At 43.3% G+C, this 13,977-nt stretch overlaps 1 protein-coding gene across 3 annotated transcripts in view; it reads right to left on the reverse strand.

The window, feature by feature from the left end:
- Positions 1 to 13,977, reverse strand: part of itpr3 (inositol 1,4,5-trisphosphate receptor, type 3) — a 311,298-nt gene that overhangs the window by 37,980 nt on the left and 259,341 nt on the right. For all 3 annotated transcript variants that reach the window (XM_068057164.1, XM_068057163.1, XM_068057162.1), the window contains exons 40-41: positions 8,923 to 9,115; positions 1,768 to 1,940 (exon numbers count right to left, since the gene is read on the reverse strand). In XM_068057164.1, the coding sequence (XP_067913265.1) occupies positions 1,768 to 1,940; positions 8,923 to 9,115 (366 nt within the window). The remainder of the gene's footprint in view (positions 1 to 1,767; positions 1,941 to 8,922; positions 9,116 to 13,977) is intronic.

A 13,977-nucleotide genomic window follows, 5' to 3' on the forward strand; every position in this document is an offset into this window, starting at 1 on the left:
CTTGCAGAAGGGTATCAAATGCAACATTTAGGTGCTGACGAGGATTTTATTTGTACATTCTCTTCATTTAAAAATATTAAGTCCCACAACCAAAATGTTAGTACCCAGAGAATCAGTTTTAAACACTGAAACCTGGTTTTGCCATTTAAGCAGATGCATCAGAGAGGCAAAACAGGCTTTGGCCAATGATTGTGCAGTATTAAAAAACAGTGATGTCCCTACTTTTGCTAGAAATATCATGAAAGCATTTATGTGGTCTCTGAAGTGTGGAACAGAAATAATGAAATGCCATGTGTAGTAACACATCATCAATGTATTCATGTGGAATCTATTGGGTAAATGCTTTGAGACCCTACAGTGGGGCCTCTCACACAGCAGCATATAGAAAATCATTACGGACACACCGCCACCGCCCATGATTTTACGTCCATTGATTTCAAAGGATGGAAAATTGTGGGCAGTAAGCCTCCAATTGTCTGATGTACTGGCTGTGTGAAAATCCCCAACTGTGGTATGGAGGGTCACAAACGTATCCTGATAGGTTTACACTGGGGATCATAAACTCCTACAGGAAGATGAGCTGAATGGGACAAATGGCCTCCATCATATGTATTTTATTACTGTGATCTGTGATTGGCATGATCTAGAAAACTATAAGCACATTCATAACGAATTTGATCAAAATGCCAACATAGTAACCATGGCGATTCCCTTGGCATTCTGGTGTTGATGTTCTGTGCGCCGTGATCACAGCAGTTATGCTGGATTGGGTTATGTGTGCTCTTCGGTGCTGACATCACTGGCGTTTGGAGAGTCAGTGGAAAAGCACTTAACCTGCATGGGGCAAGTATGCATCACCATGGGAACCCACCATCCCTATCTAGCTGGAAAGTCCAGCATCTGGCCACCTTTCGGGTTTGGGAGGTTTTGCCCAAGTTCCTGGCTGATGCCATGCAGTCTGCTCCTGGCACTGATCACAGTGGCGCAGTGGTTAGCACCACAGCCTCAGAGCTCCAGCGACCCGGGTTTGATTCTAGGTACTGCCTGTGCGGAGTTTGCAAGTTCTCCCTGTGATCGTGTGGGTTTCCACTGGGTGCTCCAGTTCCCTCTCACAGCCAAAGACTTGCAGGTTGATAGGTAAATTGGCCATTGTAAATTGCCCCTAGTGTAGGTAGGTGGTAGGAGAATTGTGGGGATGTGGTAGGGAATATGGGATTAATGTAGGAGTAGTATAAAATGGGTGGTTGATGGTCAGCACAGACTTGGTGTGCCGAAGGGCCTGTTTCAGTGCTGTATGTCTAAAAAAATATATAATGAGGCCCATGCCCCACTATCCTTTGTGTGAAGAAGTCCTCCTCAAACAGCCTAGCTCAAATTTTAAGGTTATGCCCCCTTGTTCTGGACTCCCCTTCCCTAGTCTTTGGAATCTAGCCTCATAAATTAACCCTTTAGCCAGTGTATCATTTTGGTAAAACGTCACTTGCACCACCTCCGAGGCCACTTGTGTGTGGACATTCTTCTATCCAGTATTTTAATGAAGGTACTGACCTATTTAAATGAGCAGGTTAATGCTTCTGTTAAAATAGTGGACCAAACAATATCATGTTAATTATTTCTCTACTTTCACTGTGAGTGGTTTCTAGTTTTACAACTCGTCCACAGGTCCTGTGAAACTTTTGGAGATCCAGACCCAGCACTCCATGACATTGAGGTCAGTGCATTTTTAGTATCACTGAAGAGGACTGATAAGAGACAATGTGATCTAACCTGGAGGTTACTGTTATGGTTTTCACATAGGAGCTGTAGAAACCGTAGGATGGGTTGCATTACTGCTAATGCTGGGCTGATTTCAGCTTCCTTTTCACCATGTTCAGCATCTCCTAAATTGTTCATCTGCAACCTGTTATGAGCAGCTGCCAACAAAACTTGGACATCTTTTCCTAAAAGGGAAACAAGCAATGATTGAAACTCAACAGAAACAAAATCACTGTTGTGCAATATTACTATCAAACACATTAAATGCCTGTATGAAATTTCTTCATCCGCTACTCGAGAAAATGTTAATGACTTCATTAAGATAGCAGACGGAGGAGTTTTATAAGAAAGTGTTAATGTGTTTGTTACTAATATTGCACAGCATGATTCCAACCCATTGGAGGTTCATAATGTAAACCATTGAACTGTCTGTTTTTCCTTTTTTAAGAAAGCCTAAATCAAGATAGTCTTGACAACTACAAAGACATATTAGCCACAAAAAAACAATTATCATTTTGGAAAATGTAATCATTCCTCACGATACAGATGTCTGTTTCTTTTTACTGAATCTATGTGTTGGCTGCAATCTGCATTGGCAACTTTTCACTGAAATAGCTAAAAGAAGTCATCATTTTACCACATAATATTGTCAGGCAAGCCCCCCACCTGCCAAGAATGAGGAAAATTAATTTTGCCACATGAACATTGATTTTAAACTATTGTTGGTGAAGAAAGAACTTGCTTTAAAAAACAATTGATGCCCCTGACTGGAAAGACATTTGCATAGTAACAGACAGTGTTGGAACAAGGGATCCAGTCCTTGCTTCCCCAATACACAGAAGAAGTCGTCAGACCATTTTGGCCACATGACTAGCTGACTGCTGGAGTTTTTTTGAATTTGAACTTCCAACAGGGAATTTAAAATCAGAAAGCTGTTTTCTCCTGGACTGCGAACACCTCTCTCCAGTCTGCTCTCATCTCGCTCTCATCGGCTTCAGAAACCATTGAAAACACATGAACCCAAGAGAGATAAGTCTCCTACAGTGAACAAGGTTTAAAAACAAAGAACAAAGAACATAGAAAATTACAGCACAGGAACAGGCCCTTCGGCCCTCCAAGCCTGCGCCGATCCAGATCCTCTATCTAAACCTGTCGCCTATTTTCTAAAGGTCTGTATCTCTTTGCTTCCTGCCCATTCATGTATCTGTCTAGATACATCTTAAAAGACACTATCATGCCCGCGTCTACCACCTCCGCTGGCAACGCATTCCAGGCACCCACCACCCTCTGCGTAAAGAACTTTCCACGCATATCCCCCCTAAACATTTCCCCTTTCACTTTGAACTCGTGACCCCTACTAATTGAATCCCCCACTCTGGGGAAAAAGCTTCTTGCTATCCACCCTGTCTATACCTCTCATGATTTTGTACACCTCAATCAGGTCCCCCCCTCAACCTCCGTCTTTCTAATGAAAATAATCCTAACCTACTCAACCTCTCTTCATAGCTAGCGCCCTCCATACCAGGCAACATCCTGGTGAACCTCCTCAGCACCCTCTCCAAAGCATCCTCATCCTTTTGGCAATGTGGCGACCAGAACTGCATGCAGTATTCCAAATGTTGCTGAACCAAAGTCTTATACAACTGTAACATAACCTGCCAACTCTTGTACTCAATACCCCGTCCGATGAAGGAAAGCATGCCGTATGCCTTCTTGACCACTCTATTGACCTGCGTTGCCACCTTCAGGGAACAATGGACCTGAACACCCAAATCTCTCTGTACATCAATCTTCCCCAGGACTTTTCCATTTATTGTATAGTCCACTCTTGAATTGGATCTTCCAAAATGCATCACCTCGCATTTGCCCTGATTGAACTGCATCTGCCATTTCTTTGCCCAACTCTCCAATCTATCTATATTCTGCTGTATTCTCTGACAGTCCCCTTCACTATCTGCTACTCCACCAATCTTAGTGTCGTCTGCAAACTTGCTAATCAGACCACCTATACTTTCCTCCAAATCATTTATGTATATCACAAACAACAGTGGTCCCAGCACGGATCCCTGTGGAACACCACTGGTCACACGTCTCCATTTTGAGAAACTCCCTTCCACTGCTACTCTCTGTCCCCTGTTGCCCAGCCAGTTCTTTATCCATCTAGCTAGTACACCCTGGACCCCATGCGACTTCATTTTCTCCATCAACCTACCATGGGGAACCTTATCAAACGCCTTACTGAAGTCCATGTATATGACATCTACAGCCCTTCCCTCATCAATCAACTTTGTCACTTCCTCAAAGAATTCTATTAAGTTGGTAAGACATGACCTTCCCTGCACAAAACCATGTTGCCTATCACTGATAAGCCCATTTTCTTCCAAATAGGAATAGATCCTATCCCTCAGTATCTTCTCCAGCAGCTTCCCTACCACTGATGTCAGGCTCACCGGTCTATAATTTCCTGGATTATCCCTGCTACCCTTCTTAAACAAGGGGACTACATTAGCAATTCTCCAGTCCTCCGGGACCTCACCCGTGTTTAAGGATGCTGCAAAGATATCTGTTAAGGCCCCAGCTATTTCCTCTCTCGCTTCCCTCAGTAACCTGGGATAGATCCCATCCGGACCTGGGGACTTGTCCACCTTAATGCTTTTTAGAATACCCAACACTTCCTCCCTCCTTATGCCGACTTGACCAAGAGTAATCAAACATCTATCCCTAACCTCAACATCCGTCATGTCCCTCTCCTCGGTGAATACCGATGCAAAGTACTCGTTTAGAATCTCACCCATAATTTTCCTCCTTTGTCCTTGAGTGGGCCAATCCTTTCTCTAGTTACCCTCTTGCTCCTTATATATGAATAAAAGGCTTTGGGATTTTCCTTAACCCTGTTTGCGAAAGATATTTCATGACCCCTTTTAGCCCTCTTAATTCCTCGTTTCAGATTGGTCCTACATTCCCGATATTCTTCCAAAGCTTCGTCTTTCTTCAGCCGCCTAGACCTTATGTGTGCTTCCTTTTTCCTCTTAGCTAGTTTCACAATTTCACCTGTCATCCATGGTTCCCTAATCTTGCCATTTCTATCCCTCATTTTCACAGGAACATGTCTCTCCTGCACGCTAATCAACCTCTCTTTAAAAGCCTCCCACATATCAAATGTGGATTTATCTTCAAAAAGCTGCTCCCAATCTACATTCCCCAGCTCCTGCCGAATTTTGGTATAGTTGGCCTTCTCCCAATTTAGCACTCTTCCTTTAGGACCACTCTCGTCTTTGTCCATGAGTATTCTAAAACTTACGGAATTGTGATCACTATTCCCAAAGTAGTCCCCTACTGAAACTTCAACCACCTGGCTGGGCTCATTCCCCAACACCAGGTCCAGTATGGCCCCTCACCGAGTTGGACTATTTACATACTGCTCTAGAAAACCTTCCTGGATGCTCCTTACAAATTCTGCTCCATCAAGACCTCTAACACTAAGTGAATCCCAGTCAATGTTGGGAAAATTAAAATCTCCTATCGCCACCACCCTGTTGCTCCTACATCTTTCCATAATCTGTTTACATATTTGTACCTCTATCTCACGCTCGCTGTTGGGAGGCCTGTAGTACAGCCCCAACATTGTTACCGCACCCTTCCTATTTCTGAGTTCTGCCCATATTGCCTCACTGCTCGAGTCCTCCATAGTGCCCTCGTTCAGCACGGCTGTGATATCCTCTTTGACCAGTAATGCAACTCCTCCACCCCTTTTACCTCCCTCTCTATCCCACCTGAAGCATCGATATCCTGGGATATTTAGTTGCCAATCGTGCCCTTCCCTCAACCAAGTCTCAGTCATAGCAATAACATCATACTCCCAGGTACTAATCCAAGCCCTAAGTTCATCTGCCTTACCTACTACACTTCTTGCATTAAAACAAATGCACCTCAGACCACCAGTCCCTTTGCGTTCATCATCTGCTCCTGCCTACTCTTCCCCTTAGTCACGCTGACTTCATTATCTAGTTCCTTACAGGCTTTAGTTACTACCTCCGTACTGTCCACTGACCTCCTCATTTGGTTCCCATCCCCCTGCCACATTAGTTTAAACCCTCCCCAACAGCGTTAGCAAAAGCACCCCCAAGGACATTGGTTCCAGTCCGGCCCAGGTGTAGACCGTCCAATTTGTAATAGTCCCACCTCCCCCAGAACCGGTCCCAATGTCCCAAAAATCTGAACCCCTCCCTCCTGCACCATCTCTCAAGAAGAATACTGGGCCCCAATGAAAAGCAAGACTACTTACAAAAGGACTACAGTGAGCTTGAAGCACAGTAAACAAAAAACTCTTCTGATATTGCCTCAAACCTCTCCATTTTATTTTTCTTCTGCTCTTTTCTGTCCCTATTTGCACGTGTGTATTGCATGTCCATGCTAGCGTCGGTGCGTCATATATCCGTAACATTAACTGTATTAGAGTATAAGTTTAAGGTTGAATAAATTTCACTTTTCTTCTTTAAACCTGAGGAAGTCTGTTTATGCTCATTTCTTTACCTTATAATTGGAAAGTTGTGAGCAAGGATTCACCAAAGGGGGACCTCAAAACATGGTGTGTTAAAAATTAAAATCCTGTTACAATAAGACCAGGTGAAGACAGCAAAAGACCTTTCACACCTGGCCGTAACAATATATTTGTTTCATCTCAAAGCAGTAGGTCTTGAGACATACTTATCATATTTTCCAACTATCTCAAATTAATTTGTCCTTAGTTAAAATAAACAATTCACATAAAATGAGTTGATGTGTGTCCACTTTCAGAGTCAGGGTCAACTACAGGTCAAGCATGGTTGGAAGTGGGGAGGGATAAGTGAACCAATGCAGAGGGGTAGGAGGAGGTTCATTCTTGGGAAATGCTCTTGCCGCTGACCTGCACTCAGCACTCCGACACCAGATATCATCTCTCATGGCATTGGACCCAGAATGAGATTTGGCAATTGAGTAAGAGGCTTTATAGATTTTAAACTGTTACTCAGCATAGTCATCCTAAGAAAAGCTTAGAGAATGGCTTTTGGGAGACTTTAGGGTGACAGATGATCTCTTAAGTGTGCTGGCAGTGAGTTCTAACCTTTGAGGAGGACAGCAGGAATAGATATAGAACAGCAGTTTTTCAGGAAGCCATCCTAGGATGTTTTGAAAAATGGGTCATCATGGGACTCCACTGAGACAAAGCAGTACGACCTGACTGACAATTTTACGGACATGAAGACATTTTTCCAAAGCCCACCGAGGCAAACAAACTTAATCTTTGAGTAGCTTTGCTTGCCCCAGATCTTTCCTTTTGCTACTTACTGTGCCTGTTCTGCTCAAAGAGATCAAATTTAAATCTAGATAAATGGTGGCAGTCATGTAACATTCACAAGAAGAGTAATTGCATTGGAAACCCCCATCATGCACAATCTACAGGCATAACTGATACTACAGCTACTGTGGACACAATTGGAATGTTTCTTCTGATAGACAGCATTTGAGACAACGGTTTTCACTGCATTTTGAAAATGAAATTTTGTGACCCACTTAGCAATTTGATGCATCATATGCTTTTGACTGATTTCCAAACACAGTATATGGCAAATGGTGAAGGATCAGATTTCTTTCATAAGAAGAATTGTGGTACTAATAACAGTAACTTGTATTATATATAGTGCCTTTAACGTAATAAAATATCCTAAGGCACTTAACAACAGTGTTATAAAGCAAATATTTGACACCGACCTCAAAAGGGAATATTAGGGCAGTTGACCAAAAGCTTGATCAAAGAGATAGGGTTTAAGGAGCATCTTAAAAGGAGGAAGGAGAGGCAGAGAGGTTTAGGGAGGGAATTCAAGAGCTTGGGGCCTCGGCAGCTTAAGACATGGTCACCAATGGTGCAGCGATTAAAATCTGGGATGTTCATGAGGCCAGAATTAGAGGAGAGCAGATATCTTGGAGGGTTGTGGAGTTGGAGGGAATTACAGGTATTGAGAGGGGATAGGTCATGAAGGGATTTGAAAACAAGGATGCAAATTTTAAAATTGAGGCATTGCTACACCAGGAGACAATGTAGGTCAGCGAGCACAGGAATGATGGGTGAACGAGACTTGGTGTGAGTTAGGACACAGGCAGCAGAGTTTTGGATGTTTACAGAGTGTCGAATGTGGGAGGCTGGCCAGGAGTCTTCGGAATAGCCAAGTCTGGAGGTAACAAAGGCATGGATGATGGCTTCAGCAGCAAATGAGCTGAGACGGGGCAGAGTCAGGCGATGTTGCAGAGTTGGAAATAGTCTTAGTGATGGCAGGAAGATGTGGTCGAAAGCTCATCTCGAGGTCAAATATGACACCAAGGTTGCAAACAGTCTGCTTTAGTTTCAGACAGTTGCCAGGGAAAGGGATGTCGTAAAATGACATCTGTATTCATAATGGCTTTTCAGCAATATTCATTCTCTGCTTCAACAAAAGGTCATTGACCTGAAACGTTGGGCTGAAATTAGTGGAAATGGCGGGGGTCCCAATGATGGAACGAAAAGGCGTGTAAATGCCTGGTCGGTCCTTCGAGCCCCCCCTTGGCGCCATTCAATGGCGCTCGGGCAATTAACTGCCTGACCCCGGGGTCCCCGTCCCTTTAAGGGCAGAGATCCCACCTCCAAGAGCTACCGGCTAATCAGAGGACTGGCTGCTCAGTAGTATCGACAGTGCCACCGGGGGCGGTGGCCACTGCTGGTACTACACTAGGCCTGGGTCCTGGCTCTGCGCTGGAGCCCCGGGCCAAAGCTAAGTGAGGTGGGATTGCCGAGGCCAGTCTGGCAGGCTCTGGTGAGGGGTAGAGAAGGTGGTCTTTAAGGGCAGGGGGGTTAATGGATGGTCAACCTTTGTTGCTGGGGGCCCTCCTGGGCCACAGATTGCCCACGGAGTAGGCCCCCCCCCACCCCACCCAAGCCCACAGGGAGGCTACCTTGTTTTACTGGGCGACCTCCCCACATCCCGCCACCTAGCCCATCTCGCAGGGGCCCATTAAATTCCATCCATGAACTCTGTTTCTCTCTCGACAAATATTGCCTGACCTGCTGAGTATTTCCAGCAGTTTCTGATTTTATTCCTTTGGTTTGTGGTGGATTTAACAGGCCAATCCAAATACCAGTGAGAATGCTCTAACCTTTCTGACCAATTCCAGGAGTAAGATTTGTTTTCTCTTGCACATCGTTCTTTGTTACTTTGCTTCCCAGATCATTCATGTTGACCGAAACATTTGCTTTGATTTCTTGCTGAGCAACTTTCATGCGTTGATGAAGCACCTTGAAAAACTTTTCCGATTGATTGTCACCAGTCATAAGACTGTGGAAGGAGTTCTAGAGAAAAAATATGAATCGAGGTCAATGAATCAATGATAAAGGTCATAACCTTCCAGCTAAAGGTCACCTCCGGCAGCAATATGGGTGAAGGCATATTTGTCACTTAGACTAACTGGTAAGCGGAGATAAAACTCCCCCGCTACTGGTGCTCCGATAAGATTGGAACAAAAAGAAATGACAAGCAAAAACAAAATGAAAAAAAATCATCAATACATTCCCAGATAATTCAAAGTGAAAAAATAGTGAAATTATGAAAAGGATATGAGATGGGAGTAACTAACTCTATATGTTAAAACAATAAGCTGTCATTGTGAAACTGGAACCTAGATTCAGATTTCGTTCAGACCAGAAGCCTACTAATCTTGCTTATATCTGTGAAATAAAACCATTTAGAAAAGAAATGCAACCAAATTAATATTAATCTCATCTATCTTAACACTTATTGGCTGTGGTCAATCACTGTATCATGACTTGGGGGAAGAATCTATTATAAGCTTTAAACACAAAAGTGATTTCCTTTGACGCTCTGATGTCCAGACCATTCTTCAGTATGAAAGAGGAGACAGAACAATTGATTGATGACATTTCGGAAACTCACAAGAAGATTAAAGAAAATGATCATTATGATGATAATACTGAAGATTGGAATAACAGAAACTTTCTGAGTGTGAATAAGCAATTGAGTATCCTGTGGCAACCGGTGATTTAATACAGTAAAACAAAGGTCTGTGACACCTCAGGGCTCCGAGGTTCTCAGCACGGTTCTGAGAAAAAGTTTCTATTTGGCTGAGTATTTTGCTATTTCTTCTAATATATTTTAATACAGGTCAATTGTAACTCTACCAACCTGGTGGGAACCAGGCGGATGGGCAGTTAAAATAAAGTTGGTTATTTACCCACTCATCCCTTTCACACTGTCTCTGTAGAAACCTGCAAGGTTCTGTAGGGGATGAGATGCTTGCCTGAAGAAAGCAGCAGTTTCCTGAGTTTATCTAAATCAGGGTCTTATTACATCAAAGGATACTGCTGGTATTTTAACTGGAGCCTGAGCAGGGAAGCTCCTCTGGGCCCCAAAAGGAAAGTGGCAATCTCTCCAGCCCACTCCTTTCCCATGAGATCCTCCTGAAATCCACTCCCTGCCACCTACCTGGAAGGCAATAAGCAGCTAAGGACCACTCAATCTTCGTCTGCTGGTAGCCACTCTGTGCCCTCTTCACGCCCATTCTGGACGGAAAGTGGACTGGCTATATTTAAATGAGTCCCGGGAGTTAAAATACCCCAGGCTTAAAATGAATGCCAATAAGTGTGTTTTCCTTACGCCAGCTCACACCCCCCCTCCCCCCATTTGTCAACTGCCATCCCAAATCTGCTCCAAGTTTAAAATCGACCCATTGAAAGGCTGTATTTTTAGAACTTTAAATCTTCCTGTTATTACAGAAGAGGGATATTGCTTCTGTGGCTCTCAATCACAGTTCTCAAGAACAGTTTGTTCTCAAAAAAACATTTTTCTTTTCAGGCCGTCAGTGCCTATATATAAATCACAACCCATTTTAAGATTTACCATCAGTCTCTGATCTCCAGAACAATGTCAGGACTGAAACTAATCGAAATTATTCTTTAGTGAGGTCTGGTTGCATGGTTCAACCACAGTGTGAGAGCTTTAATAATAAGAAGAATTCATGGCACAACTGCATTCATAAACAGATATTGAGCACTCTTTACCCAAAGATTTTTTTTGTGGTGAAATTTTTTATGTCAATTACCATTTTATCACAAAAATCTGCCATTAACACTCTCTCTGGATAAATGTTTTGTCTTTTACTACAACTATTACCACTTTCTTTGCCTTTTGTTCCATGACATCTTTGCCTTTAATCTTTGTTCTCTGCCCTATCATGGACCTTCCCTTTTGTTCTTCCTCACCATCCCCCCACACCCCCACCACATTTCATTTGCTCAAAACCTATTACATTTCTAACCTTTGCCAGTTCTGATGAAAGATCATCAACCTAAAACATTAACTCTGTTTCTCTCTCCACAGATGCTGCCAGACCTGCTGAGTAGTTCTAGCACTTTCTGTTTTTATTTCAGATTTCCAGCATCTGCAGTATTTTGCTTTTATTGAATTTAGACTAAATGGTCTAGATATTTGATCGCCCCTGACAACAGTCACGGAGCGGGTAAGATGTGAGATGTATGTGACTGTTCACTTGGGCACAGGTACCATGTTAAAATCATGCTGGAAGCTCATCACCGTGGGTCAAGTGTGTGGTCAGTGCTATTGGCACTTCTGATTGGTTGTGTGGCTATTTATGGGGGTGCCGGTGGGAAATCGGGTGTCTGACAGCACTTAAAGGCAGTCAGCCCCTCTTAAAGGGGAGGTGCAGAGTGGCAGGAGGCAACGCTTGTGAACACAGAAATGACTGCAAGACCTGTCCAACAAAGCCTTAGGTTCTACAATGCCATTTTGGCTCAGTTGGGAGGCAGGAGGAGGGAGATTTGTTCCCTTCACGTGGCAGGAAGCCCTCCAGACAACACCTTCACCACCACTTGGAAGAGGTGGCTGAGGGGTCAATGTCAGGAGCTTAGCTCCCAAGACATAACTGCAATGTAGGAAAAAGTACAATAGTGTCACCAGAGGTAAGAATCTTAACTCTCACCTCTATTACTCTTCCCGCACTCCTCCACCATCTGCAACCTCACGGCTGACAACACTCTCCTCTCCTGCTTCCCTTCACTCTCCTCCAATCACTGTACCACACTTCATTCCACCTCCTTCTCTCCTACTCACACACTCTCCTCTTTCAGAAGGTCAGGCACAATACGAGGCAAGAGGTGGTGACTGAAGGAGGCCCAGCCCAACTGCATACCCTTTTTCCTCTGGAGGAAGAGACGCTGGACAGCACAGGCAGAGAGTAAGTCATGGCTGTGGCGAAGGGTAGCGCTGAGGAGGCGTCACACAGGGTTTCTTTAAGCCTTATCCTTTATTTTCCTTCTTACTTCTTCTACATCACCCTACATGCACTGTATGACAAACTGCAGTTGCTACCAGAAACTACTCATTTCCCTCTACTCTCGCTTGGTACGGAAAGCTAACTCTTGTCCTTGTTTTTCATTTAAAATCCTGAAAGATGAGGCCTGCTTTCCTGAAAATGCAGCACCACTTGTCTAAACCTGGCAAGGACCAGTTCAGAGACTGGCATCATATATACTTTAAGGGCGAATCACTGGCCACAAGTGTGCAGGAGCTCGGACACGGAGACTGCATGCCACAGGTGCCAGCTCGCCAGACAACACAAATACGTACTTGGACTGATGCAGAGAACTAAGATGCTAATTTTGAGGGCCACTGTACCAAAGATGGGTGATAGGTATGGTGCAGGAAATGCGACATTCACTGGGCAGTCTGTCAGCAAACTTGCACTCAATGACTCAGAACATGGAAGAGTCCAATTCCAACTTGCATCCAGGCTTTGCAAGAGCACGGGGACAGACCATAGCTCCATGAACACAACAGCCAAGACGAATAAAACTATTTTCCATGCAACAAAACAGTTCAATACCAGCAAAAGAAAATGTTAGCAGAAGTCAGAATGCAACTGTTGAATGCAGAAAATACCCCCAAAAAATGTCCCAGCCGCTAACCAGCAGTCTAAGAAGACAGACCAGCAACTAGCCTATGCTGAGTGGATGGGGCCTTTAAATTGTGCTCTTGCGGGGCCCTTGCTACTTGTTAGTGCCATGATTTTCTGGGTCAGTATATTATGTGGCAAGTCAGGTGCTGGGGCAGCCCAATATCATAAAACGGTCCTCCAACAAGCGCAGGACACTAACATAGTCATTTCTTTAAATAGTTCTAGCATGTACCCTGGACCCCTAAGGAGAAGGCCAATCCAATACCTGGGTGCCGGAGGTTGGGTGCAGAATGAGCAGACGCAGCACATTGGATCCTTAAGCATCCCTTTTACGCCTGTAAAACAGGTGCAGCTTGATTGCATTTCTAGATCTATATTCTTTGTATTGTGTTTCAATGGATGTGTAACTGTTCAAATACTGCCTCAATGAAATGTGTAATTCAAAAGGAAATGCAGAGGGGGTTAAATATTGAGAATGACTTGCAAATGGCAGATGTGCGTATAGAGATTGTTAAACTTTATAGAATGAGAAACAATATCTGTGAATGCCAAACACATTAAAGAGCACAACAATAGTTTGAATTCGTATTTGTTTTTCAGGTGATTTTAAAGAAATGGAAAACTCAGTAACCTCATTAATACTTCAAAGAATAACAATCTGAGAATACAGACAGAAATATATAAAAGTAAGATTTCTTCTTAAAAAGAAATTATGGCCCAGATTTTATGGTAAAAATAATGGTGAGGCTGTTAAGTAGTTATTAAGGAGTAAATCGGATATAAATTTCCTGTGTTCACAAATTCGCATTTAAGCACATAAATCAGGAAGTTGCTCTGAGAGATGCCCTGCTCCTCCAGAAACTGCGCTACACCTATACCTTACTGAGAGACTCGGCATTGAAATACACAAAACGGCATGAATTTACGGCACCTACCTGACAGCCACTAAACATGCCAAAGAAAGTTAGTACTTGCTCATTCAAGTGTAAATGAATTTTTAGTGTAAATGGGAAAATGTTAATTACTAGCAGACAACATCTCTGGCACGGAAGGTTTACTCATTCCTTCAGATTTTAATTCTTGTTGAAGTCTTAATAAAAAAGTAAATAATTATTTTAATTAATTTACTCATCTCTTTATTTTGCTTTCTGAACATGATTTGATAGTGAACTACATACTTTAACTTAACAATTCTTGGTTCAGACTCTCTGGGGGGAATTTTAA

Source organism: Heterodontus francisci, chromosome 25, assembly GCF_036365525.1.
Source record: "Heterodontus francisci isolate sHetFra1 chromosome 25, sHetFra1.hap1, whole genome shotgun sequence".
Taxonomy (NCBI): domain Eukaryota; kingdom Metazoa; phylum Chordata; class Chondrichthyes; order Heterodontiformes; family Heterodontidae; genus Heterodontus; species Heterodontus francisci.